This window comes from Pelobates fuscus, chromosome 10 (assembly GCF_036172605.1).
Source record: "Pelobates fuscus isolate aPelFus1 chromosome 10, aPelFus1.pri, whole genome shotgun sequence".
NCBI classification, from domain to species: Eukaryota; Metazoa; Chordata; class Amphibia; order Anura; family Pelobatidae; genus Pelobates; species Pelobates fuscus.
In genome coordinates this window covers 39,454,142-39,482,074 of record NC_086326.1, presented here as the reverse complement: position 1 = coordinate 39,482,074, position 27,933 = coordinate 39,454,142, and the positions used below count along the sequence as shown (strand labels likewise).

General features: G+C 41.1%; 6 gene segments (V, D, J or C); all 6 read left to right on the top strand.

The window, feature by feature from the left end:
* The first annotated feature begins 2,041 nt into the window (after positions 1–2,041).
* Positions 2,042–2,812, top strand: LOC134574708 (T cell receptor beta variable 6-6-like). The segment is given in 2 exon segments: positions 2,042–2,181; positions 2,412–2,812. Coding segments are annotated over 2 exon segments (495 nt in total).
* Positions 2,813–6,890: 4,078 nt separating this feature from the next.
* LOC134574707 (T cell receptor alpha variable 9-2-like) lies at positions 6,891–7,709 on the top strand. The segment is given in 2 exon segments: positions 6,891–6,967; positions 7,381–7,709. Coding segments are annotated over 2 exon segments (375 nt in total).
* A 1,616-nt stretch (positions 7,710–9,325) lies between these two features.
* Positions 9,326–10,724, top strand: LOC134574705 (T cell receptor alpha variable 9-2-like). The segment is given in 2 exon segments: positions 9,326–9,849; positions 10,399–10,724. Coding segments are annotated over 2 exon segments (372 nt in total).
* A 3,548-nt stretch (positions 10,725–14,272) lies between these two features.
* On the top strand, positions 14,273–15,313 carry LOC134575344 (T cell receptor alpha variable 5-like). The segment is given in 2 exon segments: positions 14,273–14,486; positions 14,783–15,313. Coding segments are annotated over 2 exon segments (414 nt in total).
* Positions 15,314–16,892: 1,579 nt separating this feature from the next.
* Positions 16,893–17,691, top strand: LOC134574704 (T cell receptor beta variable 6-1-like). The segment is given in 2 exon segments: positions 16,893–17,028; positions 17,333–17,691. Coding segments are annotated over 2 exon segments (405 nt in total).
* A 6,244-nt stretch (positions 17,692–23,935) lies between these two features.
* Positions 23,936–24,606, top strand: LOC134574703 (T cell receptor beta variable 10-3-like). The segment is given in 2 exon segments: positions 23,936–24,013; positions 24,239–24,606. Coding segments are annotated over 2 exon segments (423 nt in total).
* The last annotated feature ends 3,327 nt before the right edge of the window (positions 24,607–27,933 follow it).

Below are 27,933 nucleotides of genomic sequence, written 5' to 3'. Positions count from 1 at the left end.
TATCCTCCATCTCTCTGCTGAACGTAGCGTTGCCATATCGACAATGCTTTCCTGAATACATATCACTTCATCATACTGATGGCAGTGCATGAAAAGTGCTGCCTTCTAGTATATGTTGCATGTTTCCCTATTGATTAATTAACAACAGTGCCGAGCAACTGCCTGCCTTGACATTTTAAATATGGTAAATACGTTACATAGCTGGATGAAGAATATTAATACTATACAAAAATCGTTAATAACATGCAAATCATATTAAATCACACAAACTAACAAATATGTAAATGTAAATACATACTGAAATATTTCCATAATACCCTAGACAAACCCTCATTACCACCACTCAAAATCACGGGACACACCCTCTTTACCACCACTCAAAATCACGGGACACACCCTCATTACCACCACTTGAAATCACGGGACACACCCACATTACCACCTCTCGAAATCACGGGACACACCCTCTTTACCGCCACTCAAATTCACGGGACATACCCTCTTTGCCTCCACTCGAAATCACGGGACACACCCTCTTTACCACCACTCAAAATCATGGGACATACACTCTTTACCTCCACTCGAAATCACGGGACACACCCTCTTTACCTCCACTTGAAATCATAGGACACACCCTCTTTACCACCACTCGAAATCACAGAACACATCCTCATTACCACTGTCCTAATACCCAGGTCACACCTTCACTAATACTGCCCTAATACCCTGACCACACCTTCATTACCACTGCACTAATACCCTGACCACACCTTCATTACCACTGCTCTAATACCCTAGCCACACCTTCATTACCACTACCGTAATACCGTGGTCACACCCTGATTACCACTGCCCTAATCTCTGGTTACACCCTCATTAACTATAGTTTATTGACCACACACTCATTACGTATGCCCTGACCCCTGGCTCCACCTTTATTATGACCACCCTGATACCATGGTCACACACTCATTTCCACTGCCCTAGTACCCTGGTCATACCCTCATTCTGAGTACCCTAATCCCTCGGTCACAGCCTCATTACCACTGCCCTATCCCTTGGTCATACCCTCATTATGAGTTCCCTAATCCCCTGGTCACAGCCTTTTTACCACTGTCCTAATTCACTGGACACACTCTGATTGACAAATCTTTCTTTTCCTGACTTACTTGCTCACCCCTCTTACCATGTCAGTATTTACACCGTGACATTAGCCTCCTTCCAACTTCCCTCTTCCACATCCCTCTTGCCTTTTCCGCTGCATCATTTTAACCTTATTTTCCTGGACTTCCTCTCTTTCCTAAATTCTATTTACTTCCTACAGTTTAGCAGTTAATTTAGAATCTCCAGGTTCTTTTTATTGCGTCTTCTAGTTAATTTAATAGAATTTGTAACAACGTGCGATAAGCACATAACAATAGACATTGCGTGCTTCTATCTTAACACATATGATGTTCTATGCACCAGATACCTGAATTTTGTTGGGATATAATGGCAGCATGTTGTGTCCAGAGGAATGCTATAGATGTGAGATCTGCATCCCATTTCCTGTTACTCAAAAATCATGGACACAAGTGCACTACATGCAATGAACATTACTTTGCAAACTATTGCATATCCAAAATATCTACAGGGTTATTTACTAAATTGAGAATTCAACGTGAATTCAATATGAATTTTAAATTTGAGTTCAGAGTAGTCAAACTTAAAACTTAACTTCTGACTGTTGATGTAAACTGATACATAATCATTTTATATCTGCTCGGATCATTAAATATGACAGCCAACTGCTATACGTTAACAGAGCTAAATAAGAGACAATCATATACACAGGAAATATCTGAAGTGTGAATAGTGACAGAACATCAACAAAAACTCTAGAGATAAAGGAATAGGGTGGGAGCTGAAACATCCAGGCAGTGAGCACAACATTCTGAGAGGGAGGAGAAAAACTCAAAAAGGGAGGACACACCAAAATATAGTCTTTGAGGATATTTAGAAGGACACAGTCATGCGTTTTTCAAATGTATGCTAAATCATGGACAGCATGTGCATTTGTTTACAAATCTGATTAATCACCACCACTAATGGTTCATCTTGGTCCTGAAATCCCATCGCTGGCCAGAGAGAAGATGAAGACTTGGACTTGGATCCTGCTCCTTATCCTGAGTTGCCTTCCAAGTAAGGGTGACTTCAGAAGATTATAGATTTGTGATTATAATGAATTGTTAGTGTTATTCAATATACAATACAGCCTTATGGAAGGACATGTCATCAGTGACCAACTTAAAGGAGAGATGATTTTGTTTGTTTTTTTCACTAGCAATTGTCTTTAGTGTTAATATTTTCCAGTATTACATGTATTTAGATGCGTATTCCTCTTCATCTTCTAATTCTTTAATCTCCTGCAGATGTGTGCCAGGGAGCGGTTGTCACTCAGAATGAAAAGTTGCTACTAGTGTCGCCAGGGGAGTCAGCCATCATGAGCTGTAACCAAAACGATGCCAGCAACTACTACATGTACTGGTACCAACAGAAACCAGGAGAAGGACTAAAGCTTATTATTTTGTCCACTGGAGAAGGTGAAACACAGAATATGGAACCAGACTTTCAATCAGACTGGGAGCTTGAGAGAAAAGACACTCACAATTCGGTTCTACGGCTTAAATCAGCCAAAACAGAGGACTCGGCTGTGTATTTCTGTGCATGGAGTATACACAACAACAAAACCCAGGGAAGCAGCTGGCATAAACTCCAACCACGGAGGGAGCATGAGGGTGCTCTAGAATATATTTGCTGCTTCACAGTATAAACTGGATACATAGTTTCTCAATATACAATATAATTATATAAAGGCTGATTTGTTAAAGATGTGGTACCTTTGCTGTGTTACATTGTATTTATTAAATGTATCTTCTAAAAGAGAGAGGAATCTAGTTTTCATTTATTTATTCAACAGAAGATTCTCAAGTTCTCTTTGTGTTTCTAAATATATGTTGAAATGATGAATATGTTTATACATGCGGTACTAAGAATTAAATATTTGGGGCATCTGCTGGAAACAAAATCTTTTCTAATCCTATATATCTGGGATATAGCTCAGCTCTTTACTAACCCTGTATATCTGGGATATAGCTCGGCTCTTTACTAACCCTGTATATCTGGGATATAGCTCGGCTTTTTACTAACCCTGTATATCTGGGATATAGCTCAGATCTTTACTAACCCTGTACATCTGGGATATAGCTCAGCTCTTTACTAACCCTGTATATCTGGGATATAGCTCAAATCTTTTCTAATCCTATATATCTGTGATATAGCTCAGCTCTTTACTAACCCTGTATATCTGGGATATAGCTCGGCTCTTTACTAACCCTGTATATCTGGGATATAGCTCGGCTCTTTACTAACCCTGTATATCTGGGATATAGCTCGGCTCTTTACTAACCCTGTATATCTGGGATATAGCTCAGCTTTTGTGTAAACCTGGATATCTGGTATACATCTCTTTACTAACCCTGTATATCTGGGATATAGCTCGGCTCTTTACTAACCCTGTACATCTGGGATATAGCTCAGCTCTTTACTAACCCTGTATATCTGTGATATAGCTCGGCTCTTTACTAACCCTGTATATCTGGGATATAACTCGGTTCTTTCCTATCCCTGTATATCTGGGATATAGCTCAGCTCCTTACTAACCATTTATATCTGGGACATAGCTCAGCTCTTTACTAACCCTGTATATCTGAGATACAGATACAAAAAGAGAAGTCCTGCGCTTAGTCCCATTACTGCTGGGCCAGCAGCAAGGACTACAATACACATCAGCCCCAATATATAGTAAAAACCAAAGAAAAGAAAATGTTACCTGCGCTTTCTCCTTAAACCCTATGTATATTTAGACAAATGGAGGTAATTTAGTTGCTCCAATGGCCATTGGAGGGAATGCCCGCCTGCCAACGTCAAGGCAGACCCCCCTAAGTGGGTCCTAACACTGACCCTTCAGCCTGCTTCCTTGAGCTTCTGGCAAAGATATCTCTAATGAGACAGAAAGGGGTATTTTTTATATACACCCCTATACTTATTAACCCTTAATAGGGAACACATGGGATGGGCAGCAGCATTGTAACCAGGCTGTGTGATACAAAGTAAATACAAATACAAAAAGAGAAGTCCTGCGCTTAGTCCCATTACTGCTGGGCCAGCAGCAAGGACTACAATACACATCAGCCCCAATATATAGTAAAAACCAAAGAAAATAAAATGTTACCTGCGCTTTCTCCTTAATCCCTATGTATATTTAGACAAATGGAGGTCATTTAGTTGCTCCAATGGCCATTGGAGGGAATGCCCGCCTGCCAACGTCAAGGCAGACCCCCCTAAGCGGGTCCTAACACTGACCCTTCAGCCTGCTTCCTTGAGCTTCTGGCAAAGATATCTCTAATGAGACAGAAAGGGGTATTTTTTATATACACCCCTATACTTATTAACCCTTAATAGGGAACACATGGGATGGGCAGCAGCATTGTAACCAGGCTGTGTGATACAAAGTAAATACAAATACAAAAAGAGAAGTCCTGCGCTTAGTCCCATTACTGCTGGGCCAGCAGCAAGGACTACAATACACATCAGCCCCAATATATAGTAAAAACCAAAGAAAATAAAATGTTACCTGCGCTTTCTCCTTAATCCCTATGTATATTTAGACAAATGGAGGTCATTTAGTTGCTCCAATGGCCATTGGAGGGAATGCCCGCCTGCCAACGTCAAGGCAAACCCCCCTAAGCGGGTCCTAACACTGACCCTTCAGCCTGCTTCCTTGAGCTTCTGGCAAAGATATCTCTAATGAGACAGAAAGGGGTATTTTTTATATACACCCCTATACTTATTAACCCTTAATAGGGAACACATGGGATGGGCAGCAGCATTGTAACCAGGCTGTGTGATACAAAGTAAATACAAATACAAAAAGAGAAGTCCTGCGCTTAGTCCCATTACTGCTGGGCCAGCAGCAAGGACTACAATACACATCAGCCCCAATATACAGCTCGGCTCTTTACTAACCCTGTATATCTGGGATTTAACTATTTACTAATCCTGTATATCTGGGATACAGCACGGTTATTTACTAACCCTGTATATCTGGTATTTAGCTCAGCTCTTTACTATCCCTGTGTATCTGGGATATAACTCGACTCTTTACTAGCCCTGTATATCTGGGATTTCCAGGGCCGCCATCAGGGGGTGACAACCATGATGGTTGTCACAGGCCTGGTGGTCCATGGGGGCCTCGGCCCCACATTCCCAATCGGTAGTGGCAGAATTGCCACCATTGCAACTTTACAAGAGCCGCACGCTGACTGGGCCCATCGATTGGCCCATGCACTTAGGGCCACCCAAAGGGCATATATCTTATATATCTCCAGGGACCCGTTCAGCGCTGCAGCCCTTTAAAAGCACAACCGTGCCCCTTTCAATTATGTCAGCCACACCAGTGCGGAGGAAGCCTGTCACTTCCTCCCAGCTTACTCCGCGCAGGATGGAGGAGGCAGAACGGAGGCTGTAAAGAGGTAAGAGCCAGACCGACTCCTATCAGCCCCAGCCACCCTCCTGCACCCAAGGTAAGTAACAGAATGATGGCTGAAAAATTAGCTATGTGTGTGTCAGTATGTATGTATGTATGTATGTTGGTTAGTATATTTGTGTGTGTCTGTATGTATGTTATTCTACAAGGAAACATAAACATGTTATACTGTAATATTTTTCACAATGTAGCTGTAGCTGTAGCTGTAGATTTTTCAGCATCAACTCTTTTTTTGGAGTCAAAAAATAAAACAGGTTTATCTGTTTGTATACATGTGTTTTTATTATTTATATATGCATGTTTTTAATTCCCCTCCTTTTTTACCTCTATGTTCTCACTGTGAATCAAGTGGTTTAAAAATGCGCCAGTCAGTATACTGTAAAATTCTGAGCCATTCAACTCACAGATAAAAATGAGAATGTACAACTAAAAGAGTGCATTAAGGATAAAAAAAAAATATATATATATATATCTTTTTTTTCTATCAATCATTTTTTTGTTTTGCTTTGGAGCCATGGAGGATACTCCAAATCACGAAACAAAAGAAAAATCGTATTTGTTTTGTGATTTAGTCATATGGAAATTTGGAGTTACAGAATTCGGATGAGTTGCTGATCGACAAAAATTGTGTGCATGGTTTACATACATTTCTATGATCTGATTTTCCAAGGACACAGCATTTTTATAAAAATGTTTTTATAAAATCCCTACTCTGATTATTTTGTTTCACATATTCCCTACAAAGTTTTTAAAATAAATGTTCTTTGTGGACTAGTGGATCCATTTTTATGAGTAATCACACTGCGTATTGTGATTATTTGACATTGCATTTTATGTGTTTTATTGTATGGATAAAATATTTACGTTGTATCCAACACAACTTGTGATGTGATGTGCGAAAACTGTCATTGGTTCTGAATGAGGCTTACTGTTTGGGTGCCATTTTAATCTACACAAATGTTTTGTGTAGATTAAAATGACTCTGTAGTTGAAGATGTGTGTCTGTCTCTAGCAGGAAGAAAGGTTGACGATGAAGACTGAACATCTGAGCATTGAAATGAAAAATCTAGAGAGGAAGTGAAAATTAGAGAAAAGAGAGTCAGTAAAATTATGGAGCATCTCTATGTGTAGCAGGAGGAGACATCTCGAAAGGAAGTGCAGTAATTTTGAGAGCAATCAAAGCTGACACATTATCTAGGAGGAGCGTATTACTATAGTCCACCAGAATGTGCCAATAAAGAGGCAGCTTGTCTGATTATGTTCTAGATATAACTTAGAATTCCAGGAACAGAATGTAAGTGGCATTCGTCTTCTCTTTACAGAGACACATTGAGATGAAGACACTGCTCCGTGTGATCTTCTACCTGAAGGTTTTCTCATGTAAGATGGAGACTCAGGAGATTTGTCTATGGTTTCTCTGAATCCAGGGCAGAGATGGACGCATCAACCCTTTAGCCAGAGTTTGTGCAAAGCAGTAATCAAACTATGTCTCTCAAAGTATTTACATTGGGGGTGCCCAAAAGGTAGATTCCCAGGTGCAGTAGTACTACAACTACCATGATGCTTTGCATGTCTTTAGAATGATAAAGCATCATGGAAACTGTAGTTTTAAACCATCTGGGGATCTACCTTTTGAGTACCCCTGATTTACATTATCAGAAATAGAAAATGGGTATAAAGTTATTTATAAAAGCCCAACTCATTTTGTAAATTGGAGATATAGATATAGATATTCCATATTGTGACGTGAAGCAGAAAAATAAAAATTTTTCTTCTGTCTCCACTGTCCCCAGGTCTGTCCCACGCTGTGACCGTGACTCAGGACAATACTTTTATATTGCTGCATGATGGAAGTAGTATGGATGAAATATCCTGTATGCATGATGCAACCGAGAGCTACAATATGTACTGGTACCTGCAGAAACCAGGGGAAGGCTTGGTGCTTATTGCAGTGTCATATGGCGAGAAAGATGTCAACCTAGAGAATGGGTTTGAGAACAAGTGGGTAATCACTCGGCCAAGTAATGCGAAATCTACGTTCACACGAAATGGGACAGTGAACATCCATGACTCTGCCACGTATTACTGTGCAGCCAGTTTACACAGTCATAGGAAGCTGTGACACAGCTGGCACAAAACATGAAGCTTAGTTTCTGCTGGAGAAGAAAGTGAAATCAGAAATGTCACCAGCAGGGGGCACTGCTCTCTTATTCTCCAGTCTGTAAAATGTAATTTTCTTCTCAGTAAACATATAAATTGCAAAAAATAGAAAGGAAAAGGAAACATAGTTATTCACCAAACCCAGAATTTAAAGTGCATTCATTGCAGATTTCTAATTTAAGGCCAAAATAGCTGAATTGGAAGAATTATCTAAGTCATCTATGGTTTCAGTTCAGCTACTCTGGCCTTGAATTAGAAATTCACTTGGAATCCCCTCTTTAGGAAATAACTATGTTTGTAGTTTTCATTCTTTAATAAAGAGAAACCAATCTGGGCCACTTTGCTATAGTTTTTTTGTTGTTGTTGTTTTTTTACAATTGTTGACATGTACTCACTTTTTTGGCATTAAATAATAAAAAATAAATCAGGTTTACATATCCTCATATGTAAGTTTTCATGCGGTTTAAATGGTTAACTGTGAGTTTTGGTGACTTGAGACACAACTATTTTTTTTTTCTAAAATGTCCAAGTATTGAAATTCTCCAACTCAACCAAACTGGATATTGTCTTTCCAATTATGCCTATTTTGATTTCGATGTATATAGTATGTATATAGTGGGAGGGGGCATGCAAGATTCCAAAGTCTAAGAGGGGATACAATTAATGGTTACAAAGCCTACTGCAACAGTGATGAAAGACATTGCACACACATGTGTATATACAGTATAAAATATAACTTTTTCCATGGACACGCTGTTTGGGTTAAATAACGTACTGCTCCCCAAAATGGTACCCAATAACAATTATCCCAAAAAGTTCATAAACTGTAGGGGTGTCTAATAGAGTGGACTAGGCAATGGGCTCTTTGGTTTAGAGAAGTGGTTCCAACACCACCAGTCCTGGAATTTGTCGATTTTCAATTCCGTCACTCTTTGGATACTGACAAACCCTGGATTGTTGGTGTACCTTAAAAACTGGATTAGTCCAGAATAAGGAGAGAACAATGGCATTTTTATTTCCAATGTCATAATAGTGTATAAGGTAATTAGCTTAAATGACAACTGTCGTCAAATTTTCACATGTGGTTAAACTATTATAACTTTTAATAAAAATTAAGGATTTTTTAAAAATGATATTGCTTTAGTTTTTTTTTTTTTTTTAGAAAAATAGTCACTTTTTATCTGACTTTTATTCTCTCTGGTTCCAACTTTTTTTTGACTGGCAGAGTAGATTCTCATGATTTAGTTCATTACGAGAAACATGAATAGCACTCACATTGACTGGTAAAGCGACAGCGTGTAAATACAAAGCATCATTGGATAAGACGTTCATCCACAGTTGAAGATTTAACATTGGACAACACTGCTCTAAATAAATGTATGTATCTACATAGGGAGAACTATCTCATAAGCATGTGTGACAATGACATACAGATAATTGTATGAGTCTGCCTGTGCGGAACAGTCATCACGAGAAAAATGGGAAATAATAAAAACCACGGAGCACTCTGAAGTGACCCAATATAGCCCCCCCTCATGGTACATGGTGCTCCAACCAAGAGTCTCATAATCCAAAATGATACATCAAATGAAAAACTGATGGGCCACACAATGTGTCAATAAAGGGTAAAACTCCACTGTGGTTTATCCGTAATAAGTTTACACTCTATTGGCACATCGTGCAGCGTGCCAGGTCTTCATTTGAGCTTTTGGAAAAAAGACACACGGTAAATGAAAAAAACATCTGTTTAGGTAAAAGAAGAAAACACCAAAGGAAGGAAACAACAGCTGTTGGGTAAGAGACAGTAAATGAGACAACATCAGATGCAGCAGGAGGAGACATGTCACCGTCAAGAGGAAATGACATTCACTGGAAATGTAACAGAGAGCAGCAGAGAGTCAGACACATATTGACTGAGTATTCCAAAAGGAACATAGTAAACCTGACCCCAGAAGGTTCTAATATAGAGACAGTTTGTAGATTGATAATTTTCTAAAAGTAATTCTTAGAACTGAATAAAGGGACATTTATCTTCTCTTTTTAGTGAGGTGTTGAGATGAAGAGACTGTTCCATGTGATCTTCCTCCTGAAGGTTTTTTCATGTAAGTAATATATTGAGGAGATATTATTTGAGGTCCCTTTGACTCTAGGTCAAAAGTGTCAAACTTATCCCTAAGTGCACTAGGTGGCATGCAGTGTGTTTCTACAAACTTTGAATATTAAAGTAAATACATATGTTCAGAAAGATATAACAATAGGGTGAATAAAACAAGGTCTACTTTAAACTTAGAATAAAACTATAAGTTTCTGGGCACTCACTTTAATTATAGTATATATATTTTTATAGTCTATATACAAATTTAATTGTTAGGCGTGCAGAAAGTATAACATTCAAGTCAAGCACAAATTAATAGTAAAATGATGGACAATAACAATTTAAGGACATCAACCTTAAAATAAAATAAAAACATATAATAATGTTTCCTTTGACGGAGAGATAAAAAAGATGCAGTAAAGTTTTTGTAGGTCACTTTGGTTATTGGGTAAATATATTGAGATTTTAGTTCAGTTTCAGGGTAGTGTGAAGTAAAAATGAAGTAATTAAGTTATTAAATGATGACCCCTCTCTGTGTTTTAATTATGCCTTGCAGGTCTGTGCCAGGGTGTGGTGGTAACTCAAGAAAAAAGTCTTCAACTGGTCACAGTTGGAGAACCGGCAAATATTCACTGTAGACATGATGATAAAACGGGTGCTTATTCTATGCTCTGGTACCAACAGAAACCAGGAGATGGTCTAGCACTCATGGGAATATCAGCAAGGGAGCGTGATTCTACCATGGAGGAGAACTTCAAGGGCAACTGGGATATTGAAAGACCAAATCTGGAGGAGTCCATTCTGAAGCGGAATGGGACAGTGAGCATCCAAGACTCTGCCGTGTATTTCTGTGCATCCAGTTACACAGCCATCGGAAGCTGAGACACAGCTGGCACAAAACATATCCCAATTATTTATCGTTACAGAACATACATTGTAAGGAATAATCTAACCAGCAGGGGGTGCTCCTCTTTCATTTTTTTTAATTGTAAATCACTGAACAGCGAACAGTAAATCAGATATAAATTATATATTTTTGTAAAGGGACATTTTCTTTGATACTTTTCCGCATTTACGGAAAATGTATGGAAAACTTTCTTGTAAATATAGAACAGTGAATGGAATAGAACATGGTTGTGAATGGATGGGGAAGACGGAGTGTGCAAATGAAATAATGAAATGTATTTTATTAAATCCTCTATTAAAGTGGCTCTGCCACTTTTTGAGCTTTTCGTACAGATATAATCTTTATAAAAAGCCCATTTTCATTGTGTTGAATGTTTTTGAAATTTCAAACCAACCAAAAGATACACATGTGATAATATAAGGGATGCTAAGTCTCATATAGTGGTTTTAAAAAAAGAACAAGTGTGTTTAAAACAGCATCCATAGCTAAAGGTACCTGCAGCAATGCAAGATAAAATCCTATACCTGTCTGTGCTCATTTACATATTTATCAGGAACTCTGTGATAATTGCGGAATCATGATTTCTTGAGTCCCAATGAGGACTTCTCAAAATAAGATGATTGGTGGCCTTGGCGCAGTCACTTATTGCTGAGTTTATTCAAGTGAAAATTAACCAATAACCAGATAGTGGGGAAATAGTAAAAACTAGTAAAAAACTCTCTATTGGTTACTTTTTCTTAGTTGCTTTGTGCCTTAAATAGTGGGAAAAGGCTCCTATCAGTGTACTGTATTGTAAAACGCTATGGAATATACTGGCGCTATATAAATACCAGTAATAAAAATAATAATAATACTACAAAATATATACATGATATTATATTATGTATCTATTTTGCAGTACACTGATTGGCCCATGTTTACGTCGCTTTGGTTTGTTCTCCTGATTCGATATCCAAATTGAAATTCGGTCAATCGTCTGAATCGTCTGAAGTTCGGGTGTTCTAAAAAATTTCTGCGTTTGGTAAAAATAACTTAGCAGAACTGAGGATTCTCCCCTTGCATTTAGTCATTTAGCAAGTGAACCTCTAAGGGCTTTAGCAGGAGAGAGGTTTGTGGGCAGCTCTTAATTAAATATATTCAGATGCATTAAATACAGAACAGGTTTCCTGGGAAAAGCAGGAAGACAAAACCCACAAGACTTCACTGGTGCATGATACATGTTACAGCTTAGCTCAATTCTTGCCAGACTGTAGCTCACAGAGCAGACACACTGGGTTCTGTGTGCAGTTTAACCTGCAACCTGCCAGGCTGTAACTCACAGAAAAGACACACAGTTTAGAAACATAGAATGTGACGGCAGATAAGAACCATTCGGCCCATGTAGTCTGCCCAATTTTCTAAATACTTTACTTAGTCCCTGGCCTTATCTTATAGCTAGGATAGCCTTATAGAACAATAAAAGGTAAACAATAATCCACAAACAATATGTATGTAGACAGCAACCTTAACGAAGGGGATCTCTCCAACCCTTCAAAGAACAAGAAATAGTAAAAAGACAGGCAAGACTGCGCCAATAAAACAGTAAAAAATAAATATAAGAGAAACAACGTTCCAATAATAAGGGTATAATCCACTGGAATAGGTAGTTGGAAATAAAAGTCTCACTAAAATATCAGGATAGGGTGAGGGTGAAATCCTCAGAAGTTGATCTGTATATGTGGAGAGACAAAGGGGAGATACAACGACTAATAGTGCAATATGCGAAAATCCAGGGATACAATTGATTAAAGATAGGTGATACACTCACATTGAAAAGATCTATACCAGCTCTGGGATGGAAGGCATAAAGCGGCATAATCCCCATAATCACCACAGGAGTGGTACGTCCCTCAATACAGTCTGGGTATCCAAGACTCTGACAGGTGATAAAAAGACAACAATAGTGCTCTCGATGTGATAAAAAAATGAGATATAAAATAGATAAAATTATACTCACAAATATAGAGCAGGAATTACTGCTCTATTTATAAAGCGTTGGTGGAATGATCCCCACCTCGGATTTCTTTGGGTACAGGAACAGATCCGCACTGCATGGCACGTTGTGTCCACTCATTGAGACATCAATATTCAGTCTCTTGGTAAAAGAAAATGATTTTCTTTTACCAAGAGACTGAATATTGATGTCTTAATGAGTGGACACAACGTGCCATGCAGTGCTGATCTTCTTACCATGGAAGAGGTAAAGGAGGAAGCAATGGGGTGCCCTGTGAGAGGTACAGGGGGAGCAATAAGAAGGGGCAATGGGGTGCCCTGTGAGAGGTACAGGGGGAGCAATAAGGAGGAGCAATGTGGTGCCATGTGAGAGGTACAGGGGGAGCAATAAGGAGGAGCAATGTGGTGCCATGTGAGAGGTCCAGGTAAAGACTGTGGCAGGTAAATATTGCCAGGGTGGCAGTATCTGGTGAGTTAATTATTTATTGAATTATCATATATACAGACATTCAAGAAAGGTATAGGTGTGTGGAAAAATCTATTTTTCATTTTTTTTAATGTATTTTACATTTCACAAGACACATGTCCAATTGCTACGTGTCTACAGGTTGTTATTACATGCCACACTCTGTTTAAAATTATTTTACTGATGGACTCCAACATGTTTGTGAATACTTGTGTTATGTCTTTTCTAGATCCTGCTGATATTGTATAAGCATTTGCTGAGATGTTAATCAAAGTGACTTATTAATAAAAATAAGTGTTTAAATAGTTAAATGTGCAAATGCAAAACTAAAATATTTATCAATTCAGAAAAAAGACAAAAAAAAGAAAGTCACAATGACCCGGAGAATGACTGAAACTTATGATATTTTCTACAAGTGATAAGGTTTGAATTCCACCCTGAAATGGTCAAATTGCAGATTTGGCCATGTATTTCTGTGCAGTTAGCAAACACAGTTACAAAATGGATAAAGATGTATGAGCAAGAAAAGGTGGATATGATGTAAAAAAAAATAATATATAAGATAGATAAAACAATATGAAGTTTTCTGAAAGCATGAAAATTGAGAAGAACATAAAGCATTTATTAAGATAGGTAGTACCAGGAACATGCTGGTATAAAGTTGCATGGGGGAGGACCTGCATTGTATGGGAAGGAGTTCAAATGAGGAGTGGAAGCATGGATTGGGGTGTTAAACAGAGTGAGTAATGGAATGGAATTTCTGTGGAATGTGGAAGGTAGGCGATGGATTTAGAACAGTAAAAATGAAGAAGGAACATGCAATTAGAGTGATAAATCTGGAATGCGGAAATGTAAGTGCTTCTCAAGAACAACTCTCATAATTATCAAAACCCAGCTGGAGAGGATATTATTGTCATTTATCATAAATTGTGAGAACCTGCCTTTATAGAAACAAGACTTCCTCAATAAGACAGGAAGACAGAAACCACATAACCCATCTGAAAAGTTCACAGTGTACTATATAAGCCACTAATGTCTGACGAGAGCATATAGAACAGACTCACTGGTGGGAGTGGTCATTACATTGAATAAGAAGGCTTTGTTTCATTAGGTTTATACACTGCACATTACTTACTGTAAGGAGTCTTTGTCTAAACATTTTAGGGCAAACATTACACTACTGATAGTTGTTTTTATTTCAGGAAAGTAGATGTCAAGATCTTATTAGATGAAATGTGGACACAATTCTCACTGCATGCACTATTGATCATCCTACCATGTAAGTGGTACAAGGGAGGCAATGATGAGGGGTCCAATGTGAATGGCATAGGGAAGGGCATTAATTGGGGGAGATAATGTGAGTGGTAAAGAGGGGAGAGTGATGGGGAGACCAAGTGTGAGGTTCAGGTGGGACTGTGACAAATATAGAGTTAAGATGTAAAAAGGTTACAACTTTAAAAAAAATAACAGATGCATTTAAATATGATTTTTTTTTACTGTTCTTCCAAGATATAAAAGGGAGAAAGACTAAATCATTTTTAAAAAATAATTATTGATATTCTTTGTTTTTATCAGGTCTGTGTCTAGGACTGAAAGTTGAACAAGGTTCTAAACTCAAGATTGTTAATGTTGGAGAACCAGTGGAACTTCACTGTATTTATGATGACAGCAGCAAGCCCGGAATGCTTTGGTACCAGCAGCGAGACGGAGAGGGACTGAAGCTCATGATATATTCTGCTACTGATAATTCTAAGTCTGATGCAATGGAAGATGGGTTTGAGGCGTGGGAGTGGAAAAGGCCTACTCTTCTTAATGCCACCTTGACATTGTCAAAATCGCAGACTACAGATTCGGCTGTATATTTCTGTGCAGTCAGTGTACACAGTTGCAAATCTCTGAGAAACACTGATCATAAAACCTGCAGCTTAATTCAGCACCACTAAAAGGGACAGCTCCAGAGGGGGAACAATGCAACGCAGTAACTGAATGATTCCATAACGAGAGCTAGGCTTGCATCTGGCTATTGAATTGTATTTGCAAATGGTTATAGAATTCCATCTCAGGAGAAATTGCATATTTAAGAGGTGAGAGAACAGTGTAAAAAATTATAAGTGCAAAAAAAATATATATATAATAAAAAAATAAATGTATATAAAATTAAATATTGTATTGCATTTATATACATGCATCGTTCCATCCGTCCATCAATCCATCCATCCATTTCATTCCTTTCCATTCCCTCCCATCCAACATATTGCATAAGTTGGGCAAAAAGGAATAAATGCCTTCAGTTATGATTATCTACCATACATTATTAAATAGAGATTTGCATGGGCGAAACATTTCTTTGTCTTGTTTTTATCCATTCATTGTCAAATTTTGGTTTGTTTGAAATTCTGAAATTATCAATTTGGAAGGGCCGTAATTCATAAAAATTTCAAAAACAAATTTAGATGCCCCTATTTCCATTATTCCACAGGCTACTAAATTAAGGCACTGTTTAGCAGATAGCTCGCTACTTTGGTACCCTTAAAAATAGTCGTCCCACGTAAGAATACCAAATTAGGCAGCTAAACACAAAACAAAATGAATCACTGTATCCCAAGTTCTTAACTCTGCAGATGGGGGTCAATAAGTGTGTGACTCTCTCAGGATTTTTGGAGTCCAATACTGAATTGGCAGTCTGGGGTCTCAGATGGTAGCTGTGTTGTTCTAAAGCTCTCCTAGTGGACACACAGACACATACAAATAAACACAAGAAAAAAAAAAGGAAATGAGATATTTGCAGTAATTAAAAAGTAATCATATAACTGAACTTAATTTAATTAAAAATACAAGGTAAAACCATTTGCAAAGTAAAATTATTTAATTATTATTATTATTCAAATTAATATCTCCCCACCGGTTTAAAAGGTAAATGGTTCAAAAGTTTTGCCAACCAGTTGCCTAGCAGATAAGTTGGTACCCTAAATTATGGCAATCACACGTAATGATAGAAAATTAGTGAGCTATCTACTAAACAGCTGATTACAGTTATCAAAATTAAGAAAAAAAAGGCCTTTCTTAACATTGCTGTTTTAGTTGCTTAATAGATAAGTTCCTAATTTGCTATCTTTATGAATATAAATGGATCTAAAACATTTTTTGCCATAATTCGTCCGGAATTCTTTATTTTTTGATTCGTTCTCATTTGTACAGAGTTTGGAAATTTGAACACTTCCGAATTGCTGAATTTGTTTGAATTTGGATGAAATTTGATCCATAACAAAATGAATTGCACATTTTTATTATTTAAGGCATTTAAACTATTGGGTGTTAATATGGCTGTACGTTTAAGTTATTTTGCAGAAGTATCAATGGGATATATTTACTAAATCATGGCTTTCTAGTAGAGGGTTTCTTTAATAGCTTTATGTAAGCCTCTCAGAACCCCCGCTGGAGAGGAGATATTTGTCAGTTCTTATCAATCGAGAGCACCTGTTTTTATAGACAGAAGGCTTCCTGAATAAGACAGGAAGAAAGAAACCACAAAACGTTTCTAAAGTGTTCATAATGTACAGTTCCTCCTGATTAGAGGACATTGAGCAGACTTACTGATGGGAGGGGTTATTGCATGGGATCAAAAAGATTAACTTCACTCGGAAAACACGCAACATATTCTAATCAAAAGCAGTCTTCCCTTACACATTCCACAGTGAATGCTTAATGCAATACAGTTTAAACGGACGGTTATTCTCATTCCAGGAAACTGATAAGATACATCTCGTTGGGTGAAATGTGGACAATATTCTCATTGTTTGCGATTCTCACCTTTCTACCATGTAAGAGGTACAGGGGGATATGTGCAAAGTACTGGGGAAGCAGTGATAGGGACTGGTATATCTCAATAAGTTTGAGGTGCAAAGAGAATGGGGAAAACACTTAATAAAATTAAACGCAATCACTAATCCAGCAGATTGTGAAGGAATCTACGTTTAGTAGCTATATTGTCATTTATGCTATTTTGCTGCACCATTTAGAAACCGGTTTTAGAAAATATTGCCTGCCAACGCTGTTAACGAAACATGATTTATGATGTTATAAAGTCCTTAATATAGATTTCTCTCTCTGTGTATTTTCTGTCAGGTCTGTGTCTTGGGGTGAAGGTTGAACAGGATCCCAAGCTAATCATTGTTCCGGCTGGGAAACCAGCGGAGTTTCAATGTAAACATGATGACAACAGCTATATTGCTATGTTTTGGTACCAACAGCGGCCCGGACAGGGACTGAAGCTTATGATACATTCTACAAGCGAAGATGCTAAAAGCGATGCAATGGAAGATGAGTTCAAGTCGTGGGCTTGGAACAGGATGAGTCGTCTGGAATTCAGCCTGAAATTGCCCAACTCTCAGACTTCAGATTCAGCCGTGTATTTCTGTGCTGCTAGTAAACACAGCCACAAATCCCTGTGCAGCACTGAGCACAAAACCTGCAGCATAATTTAGCACCACTTATTGGGACAGCTCTAGGAAGGGAACAATTCAACATACTGACCTGCAGGTGGAGCTGTTCCACAACATCTCTCACTGATTTGCTTGTTATATAGAGTACAACTGACATTATGTAACACTGCAACAAGTTAAAGCGGCACTGTCATGCCGAACTTACCTTTCCCCAAAAGATTCCTCTTCTCCCCCTCTCTCAGGATCTGTTCTTCTTTTCTTCCTATCTGCTCTATCTGCTACTGTCCTCCCCCCGGCCCCCACCCCTGAGCTGCAGGTGGGGGCCCTATAAAAGAATAATGGGGGGGACCTACTGTCCTCCCCCCCCGGCGGGTGGGGGCCCTAAGTTACAATAAGGGGGGGGACCTACTGTCCTCCCCCTGCCCCCACCCCTGCATGGTGGGTGGGGGCCCTAAAAAACAATAAGGGGGGGACCTACTGTCCCACCTGGCCCCCACCCCTGAGCGGCGGGTGGGGGCCCTAAATGGAAATTCCCCCCCCATCAAAGGTGACTAGGGGTCCCCAAGCCCCTAGTCACCCACCCCCCCACCCAAATAAAAAAGCCCCTACCTACCCTCCTCACCCTAAAAAATAGTGAGGGGGGAATAAAATTACTACCCTGTAAAGTAAAATTCAACTTACCATTCAACGTCTTCTTTTTTCTAAAATTTTCATTTTTCAGCCCCAAAAAAGGCCAAATAAAAAGCCATCATACCCGTTGAACTTAATAATAAAATAAAAAACCCGAGCGCAAAAAAAAATTCCCGACGAAAAAGAAAAAACCCGACGCTCAAAAAATTAATCCATCTTCACCCATGGAGGGCTCCGCGCAGACTGAGCTCTGCAGGGTGAGGGAAGGCTTCAGGGGCGCCCAGGGACCAACACCGGCATGGATCGCAACCTACACAACGACCTAACCTGCCACCGGGTCACTCACTCACAAGGCCCAGACAAACTACGATAAGCAGGCAACACAGGGGGTTCCCTATACGGCGGTGCAGAAATCGCGACAGCAACACAATCATCGTCCGTTGATGAGCCACCTTAAGCCACAACAAAGACCTACCACAGGGGCACCCCCCCACTGCTCCTCTCACAAGCTTCTGGCCCCATCTAAGAGTCAATGCCACATTAGAAGGCCCCACACTCCTAAGCATGGCGCACCCTGTAACGACTCACCACAATGCCGAAAACCCACCGGCCACACACACGAGAGCACTTATACCTACCGGCTGCGAGCGACAAATGTTGGAAACTGGCCAAAGGAGCACACCAATGCCGCACACTCTCCCCTCTCTTCCCCACGCGGTGAAAGGACAAGGCAGCGACGCGGAGGGTATGTTGCAAGGCGACCAGCACGCAACACCCTAGCCCTCGAACCGGCCCAGACTATGATGAACTCATGCCCAACTCACCTGAGGCCTACCAGAAGGGGCATCGGATGAAGCAAGACCAGAAGGGTGACCCTTCCCATTCTCCCACGAGACAACACCTACAATCATAACCCATAGCTCCTGCTAAACCAAATATTTTGCTTTACTTGTTAATCTTTCTTACGGCTCCTTTACTTTTCATAACTGAAGGCAAGGTCAACAATCAGTCAGTTAGCACACCCTCACCCAGTAACCCTCGGGGGCTCAAGCCCACCTGACAAGCACAGCATGTTAATCCCTCATGTACAACTCCATACATAATAGAGCTTACACTCAGGCACACAGCCTATGTAACCAATACCAAGATACGGTTAAGTCCACACACATAAGCCAGAACACACGTAGGCCCTACTCACCTTGTTATTTAAATCTGTAACTTAGCGCTATGTTAGAGGGTCTACACTCGAACAACACCTGTAACCTGAGTGTACTCTCACAAACTACACGCACGCATGCCCTTTACATCTTGTTACCCGTAATTTTAACTTGTAACGTATTAGAAAGTTTCAGCTTGTTAATAATATAAAAATGTGCAACGTCTTTCATGCCACTGTTATCACTGCAATGTCAAAGTTTACGCTGTTGTGGCGTCACGGAATCAATTTGTAATCACCTGCACAACAAAAATAAAGAATTTTAAAAAAAACAACAAAAAAAAACGGGATTTGGCCATGACAGCGCCGCTTTAAAGATTTTTTCCACTTTAGTTATACAATATGCAATTCACTTTAAATTCAATTTGAATTCCAATCACTGCATAACTATTACCATAATATTACAAACAATGCTACAGATTTGCACACTTTACTACACCTCAAACATTTCAAATTTATTATTTTTTTAATAAAATATTTTACTAGGAAAGATACATTGAGATTTCTCTTGTTTTTAAGTTTATCCTGGGTTCTTCAAGTATGTCCTGGGTCAAATAGTTGAAGAAGAATAGTCTTGTTTTAATGCAGCCACCGAGGATTACGGTATGCTCTACTGCTATGGAGATCTATGATACACCAGTGCACACAACAATAATACATTCATAAACACCAAATATTACTGTGAGTTTTATTGCTGTGGAGCTTCATAATACACTCATACACACTGCACATTACTGTGAGTTTTATTGCTGTGCAGCTCTGTGATACACTCATACACATTGGACATTACCGTGAGTTGTATTGCTGTGGAGCTCTGTGATACACTCATACACACTGGACATTACCGTGAGTTGTATTGCTGTGGAGCTCTGAGATGCACTCATACACACTGCACATTACCATGAGTTGTATTGCTGTGGAGCTCTGGGAAACACTCATACACTGCACATTACTGTGAGTTGCATTACTGTGGAGCTCCATAATACACTCATACACACTGCACATTACTGTGAGTTTTATTGATGTGGAGCTCTGTGATACACTCATACACTGCACATTACCATGAGTTGTATTGCTGTGGAGCTCTGTGATACACTCATACACTGCACATTACTGTGAGTTTTATTGCTGTGGAGCTCTGTGATACACTCATACACACTGCACATTACCGTGAGTTGTATTGCTGTGGAGCTCTGTGATACACTCATACACTGCACATTACTGTGAGTTGTATTGCTGTGGAGCTCCATAATACACTCATATACACTGCACATTACTGTGAGTTTTATTGCTGTGTAGCTCTGTAATTCACTCATACATACCGCGCATTACTGTGAGTTTTATTGCTGTAGAGCTCTGTGATACACTCATACACTGCACATTGCCGTGAGTTGTAGTGCTGTGGAGCTCTGTGATACACTCATACACACTGCTCATTACTGTGAGTTGTATTGCTGTGGAGGTCTGTGATACACTCATATACTGCACATTACTGTGAGTTGTATTGCTGTGGAGCTCCATAATACACTCATACACACCGCACATTACCGTGAGTTTTATTGCTGTGCAGCTCTGTGATACACTCATACACACTGCAGATTAAAGGAAAACTCCAGTGCCAGGAAAACAATCCGTTTTCCTGGCACTGGAGGTTCCCTCTCCCTCCCACCCCCCAATCCCCAGTTGCTGAAGGGGTGAAAACCCCTTCAGTCACTTACCTGAGGCAGCGACGATGTCCCTCATCGCTGCCTCCTCCTCCGCGCCACTCCTCCTACTGTCTCCATCGGCCGGTGGAGCATTAGTGCTCCCCATAGGAAAGCATTGAAGAAGATTTTCAATGCTTTCCTATGAGGAAATGAGCGACCCTGGAGGTCCTCACAAAGCGTGAGGACGTCCAGCGACGCTCTAGCACAGATAATCTGTGCTATGAGTCAGGAAGTTCCCTCTAGTGGCTGTCTAGTAGGCAGCCACTAGAGGTGGAGTTAAAGGGAAACTCCAGTGCCAGAAAAACGATCCGTTTTTCTGGCACTGGAGGGTCCCTCTCCCTCCCACCCCCCAATCCCCGGTTACTGAAGGGGTGAAAACCCCTTCAGTCACTTACCTGGGACAGCGGCGATGTCCCTCGCCGAGGTCTCCGCCTCCGCGACGCTCCTCCTATTGATTACGTCGGCCGGTGGGCGAGACTAATCTCGCTCACCGGCCGAGGAGACCTAATGCGCATGCGCGGAAATGCCGCGCATGCGCATTACGTCTCCCCATAGGAAAGCATTGAAAAAGCATTTCAATGCTTTCCTATGGGGTTTTGAGCGACGCTGGAGGTCCTCACACAGCGTGAGGACGTCCAGCGACGCTCTAGCACAGGAAACCTGTGCTAGAAACTAGGAAGTGACCTCTAGTGGCTGTCTAGTAGACAGCCACTAGAGGTGGAGTTAACCCTGCAATGTAATTATTGCAGTTTATAAAAAACTGCAATAATTACACTTGCAGGGTTAAGAGTAGTGGGAGTTGGCACCCAGACCACTCCAATGGGCAGATGTGGCCTGGGTGCCTGGAGTGTCCCTTTAACATCAGAAGTCTTGCTTAAAGACCCTGTTTCTTCAATCTAGTTCAATCTAGTTTAGTACCTCTCTCTACACTTTATGCCTTCATTTACATCTCTATACCCACCTATGCCTATATATTGTCAAAGAGTACAACATTCTGCCGGCACAATGATTAAAATATTTAAAATATTTCCTCCTCACACTGCCACAGTCATAAGTATATATAGTGAGTTTTTGTGAACCCTTTTTTTTTTTTTTTTAAAGAGGAAGATTTCACTTTTTATTTGGCTGAGCAGCCATATTGGATCAAACTGGACCAACTGCTGCTCAACCTAACTTGCTGGTCACTCCACTTTCACACAGAACAATCAAAGCCATAGACATAGAATACATAGATGCCACATTCTCTGCTGAGAGGCGAGAAATGCGGCAGCCATCTTGGACCGGTCGCCGCTCTAATAAAGCTATTGAAGAACACTTGGAAAGCCCATCTCACTAAAGGTAAGTGAAGGACTTGGGGGCACTTATAGCCCTTAATGCCCATACCCCTTAGTACCTTTACCCCTACCCCATGTCATTAATGCCCCTTCCCCTAATCCTTAATACCCATACACATAGTGTTAATACCCTATCCCAGCACACATAGTCCTTAATACCCCCACCCCAGCACAGGGGTATTAACACTGTAGGGGTAGGGGTATTAACACCATAGGGATAGGGGTATTAAGGATTAGGGATAGGGGTATTAACACTGTGTGTGTAGGGGTATTAAGGATTAGGGGTAGGGGCATTAATGACATGGGGTAGGGGTAGGGGTACTAAGGGGTAGGGACATTAAGGGCTATAAGTGCCCCAAGTCATTCACTTACCTTTAGTGAGATGGGCTTTCCAAGAGTTCTTCAATAGCTGCAGTAGAGCGGTGACCAGTCCAAGATGGCTGCCGCATTTCTCGCCGCTCAGCAGAGAATTCCATAGACGTGCGGCATCTAGGTAGTCTATATCTATGATCACAGCAACAGGTAAGTTAGACTGAGCAGCAGGTAAGTTAGACTGAGCAGCAGATAAGTTAGACTGAGCAGCAGTTGGTAACAGTTGTCTAATTCAATAAGGCTGCTCAGCCAGATAAGATACAAGCTAATTTTCTCAAAAAAAAAAAAAAAATCATTATACATCATTTATAAAAAAAATAAATGGCTCCTAAAAATAAAACCATAAATGAAGTTTTGAGGCAGTTTTTCAATAACTCCTGTCATGTCTACTCAACACTTGTTGAGCATGACAGGAATTGCAACAATGTTATATTTTTCTTAGAAAGGGCTAAAGGAAACTAAATGGAAACTCTCAAATGCAGAGTGATCCCGCAGAGACCTGTAATCTACAGAGATTCAGTGTTATAGAATTTCACATCTAGTAATTAGTAAATTCTGCACTCGTCAAGGTGGCTTGCCCAAATTTTGATGAGCCTGCTTGAAATTGTAATTCTCCTTTTTGTAATGTAGTTTAGATCTCGAGTTGTATATTTTGCGTTCTCCAGGTAGGTAGGATTCTGTATTATCATCATGTACAGCTGGAGTAGAGATATTTTTCAGTCGTTATAAATTGCGAGGACCTGTACTTATAGACAGAAGGCTTCCTGAATAAGGCAGGAAACCAGGAACCACAAGTCATCTGCAAAAACATTCACAATATCCAGTCTGAGCCATTAGTGTCTTATCATAGGACATCGAGCAGACTTGCTGGTGGGAGATATAATTACATGGGATCGGAACAATTTATTTCATGAGAATTATAGACAGAACATTAGTTACTGAAAATAATCTTACACCATATATTTTAGGGCAAACACAAGATACAAGTGAAAAAAAAACCAACATAATTTAAACTGACGCTTGTTCCAGGAAATTGATCATCGAGTTCTTGATGGGAGAAATGTGGACAACATTCTCATTGCATTCAGTACTGATCTTCCTACCATGTAAGAGGCACAAGGGCCAGCAGATGTAGGGCAGAGATTGGTGGAGGGGGTGGGGGGGAAACTATATTAAAATAATCTGAGATTTATCTCTTGTTTGTGTTGCTCACATGTTAGGTTCTGTATAAATCTCAGAGTGGACCGTGGATCACATGTTAAAATAAATATGATAGGATTTTCATGATTTTCTGCTATCACTTTATATTTCTCTTTCTGTGTTTTTGGCAGGTTTTTGTCTTGGGGTGAAGGTTGAACAGGGTTCTAAACTTATCATTGTTGAGGCTGGGAAGCCGGTGGAGCTTCAATGTAAACACGATGACACCAACATGTTTGCTATGTATTGGTACCAACAGCGACCTGGAGAAGCACTGAAGCTTATGATATATTCAACAGGGGAAAACGCTAAAACTGATGCAATGGAAGATGGATTCAAGTTGTGGGCTTGGAACAGGCCTTCTCGTCTGAATTCCACCCTGACATTGTCTAGTTCTCAGACGGCAGATTCGGCTGTGTATTTCTGTGCAGTCAGCCAACACAGTCACAAATTTCTGAGCAACACTGAGCATAAAACCTGCAATTTCATTCAGCACCACTAACAGGGCCAGTTTATAATCCTGACCTGCAAGTGGAGCTGTTCTGCCATCTTTCATTTATTATTACCAATGAATGCATTAAAATGTATACATTTTTCCCTCTACAGTTCAGTAACACTAGTATCATATGACCTTGACCACACAGTGCAGCATGTCCACACTATCTGACAGAAAATAATGTCACACCTAACATACATTTTACAGATAATCTCTCTCACTTTTTCATATAAACACACATGCCACATAGTATCAGACATGCACAACAAACAGTGTCACATGTACTATCACATACAATGACCTGTAGACAGACGTGTAAACCACAGCCCAGCATTTCACATAGTGAAATATACAGAGACTTAGAGACACACTTTCTATATGTGTTATGCATATTGCACTCACTAAACACACACCATACACAATGTCACAACCGGCTTAAAGGACCCCTATAGGCACCCAGACCACTTCAGCTCAGTGAAGTGGTCTGGGTGCCAGGTCCATGTAGGGTTAACCCTGCAACTGTAAACATAGCAGTTTCAGAGAAATTGCTATGTTTACATTAGGGTTAGTCCAGCCTCTAGTGGCTGTCTCATTGACAGCCTCTAGAGGCGCTTCCGCGCTTCTCACTGTGATTTTCACAGTGAAAAGACGCCAGCGTCCACAGGAAAGCATTGAGAAATGCTTTCCTATGGACTGACTGAATGCACGTGAGGCTTTCAGCGGATGACATCGGAAGAGGGAGGAGAGTCCCCAGCGCCGAGGGAGCCCGGTGCTGGAGAAAGGTAAGAATTTAACCCCTTCCTCCCCCTTCAGCCCGGCGGGAGTGGGACCCTAGGGTGGGGGACCTAAAGACCCTATAGAGCCAGGAAAACAAGTTTGTTTTCCTGGCACTATAGTGGTCTTTTAACTTGAAAATACTTTTTGGGCATATAAAAACCAGGGCTTGAGTCCTGCAGGAACGCGTGGGAACGGCGTTCTTGTACTTTTTTTACAGCGGGAACGCCGTTCCCGTTGCTCCTGCAGGAACCCCCATGTTCCCCCTGTTATGGGGTCCAGTGGGGCTAAAGCCCGGCGGGCGGCTGTGGTGCCTGATACACGCGGCGAGGGAGCTGCTGGTCTGTCTCCTCTGCTCCCTCGCGCGCTGTCTACGGAAGCCGAAATATGATGTCATATTCCGGCTCCCGGCATTAATAGACAGCCCGCGAGGGAGCAGAGGAGACAGACCAGCAACTCCCTCGCCGCGTGTATCAGGCACCACAGCCGCCCGCTGGGCTTTAGCCCCACTGGACCACAGGGACAAGTCCACGCCAGCTCTCCAGGTAAGGAGGCTGGGTGGACATTTGTTAAGCATTTTGTAAAAATATATGTTTGTGAGTGTGAGTCTGGGAGTGTATGTGTGTGTGTGTGTGTGTCTGGGAGTGTGTGTGTTTGTCTGTGAGTGTCTGGAAGTGTGTGTATGTGTCTTTGTCTGTGAGTTTATGTATCTTTCTTTGGGAGTGTGTGTGTCTGTGAGTGTGAGCTTATGTGTGTGTGGCTGTTAGTGTGTTTGTCTGTGAGTGTATGTGTCTGGAAGTGTGTGTGTGTGTTTGTCTGTGAGTGTCTGGAAGTGTGTGTATGTGTCTTTGTCTGTGAGTGTATGTATCTTTGTCTGTGATTGTGTGTTTGTCTGTGAGTGTTTGTTTTTCTGTGAGTGTATTTGTGTGTGAGCCTGTCAGAGTGTGTGCGCATGAATGTCATCAGTATGTGTGTGTGCGTGCGCGCGTGCGTGCGTGCGTCTATGCATACAAGTGTATCTTTGGGGGAGAGGGGGGGGGTATCTCGGGTGAGTTCCCACACTTTTCCCCCCAGGACTTGACCCCTGATAAAAAACCTTACACTTCAGATGTCCCCCAGCATTCTAGTTAGTTCAGGAAGGTACAGACACAGAAAGTGAGATTATCCTAGAGTACAATGCAGTTTATTACATGCCCTACAAAATAGTTTTTAATGGGAAAAAAAAACCAAGTATTAATTTACACAAATTAAATTCTAAAAACATTTATGATAATTTTTAAAGCTCTTAAAGTCCCAGGTGTTATACCGCTGGTCAAGCAGATGACGACAAATCATTCCTTATTTGTTATTATTTTATACATAGTGCATATTACAATGAGTATTTTTACTATTTTATTTGTTATTATTTATATAGGGCCAACAATGCCGTACAGTGGATGGACTAACAAATATATAATTATAACCAGACAAGTTTGAAGCACAGAGGGGTTGAGGGCCCTGCTCAATGAGCTTACATGCTATAGGCAGGGCTGTATTTTGCGTGAGGCAAACACCCTCATCCTCACCCCCACCCGCCGCCCACCCAGACACCCACCGGGATATACTAACACCTCCCCACCGGGACCATCCACTGCTGGGACCAGGACCCGGGAACCCCCCTGGAGCCCCCCTCCCCGCTCGCTCCCGACGGTTCCGGGACCCCTCGAGCAGTCATGGGATGTACCCAGAGCGCAGAGTACAGAGCTGCGCTAGAGAGAAGCAAACAGTCCTGCTACTGGGTGAGCTACCCCCACCTACCCCCATCTTCTCTACTGCTCCTTAATCTTCCCCAGCAACCCCCCATATACTCTACTGCCCTAAAATCTGCCCCAGCAACCCCCCATCTACTCTACTGCCCCCAAATCTGCCCCAGCAACCCCCATCTACTCTACTGCCCCCAATTCTGCCCCAGCTGCCCTCATCGCCTCTACTGCCCCCAAATCTGCCCTGCTACCCCCATCTACTCTACTGTCCCCAAATCTGCCCCAGCTACCCCATCTACTCTACTCCCCCAAATCTGCCCCAACAACCCCCCATCTACTCTACTGTCCCCAAATCTGCCCCAGCTACCTCATCTACTCTACTGCCCCCAAATCGACCCCAGCTACCCCATCTACTCTGCTGCCCCAAATCTGCCCCAGCTACCCCCATCTACTCTACTGCCCCCAAATCTGCCCCAGCTACCACATCTACTCTACTGCCCCCAAATCTGCCCCAGCTACCCCATCTACTCTACTGCCCCCAATATGCCCCAGCAACCCCATCTACTCTACTGCCCCCAAATCTGCCCCAACTACCCCATCTATTCTACTGCCCCCAAATCTGCCCCAGCAACCCCCATCTACTCTACTGCCCCCAAACCTGCCCCAGCTACCCCATCTACTCTAAAGCCCCCAAACCTGCCCCAGCAACCCCCCATCCACTCTACTGCCCCCAAATCTGCCCCAGCTACCCCATCTACTATTCTGCCCCCAAATCTGCATTTCTGCCTTACTGCTCTCCAACCTGCTCATATACCAC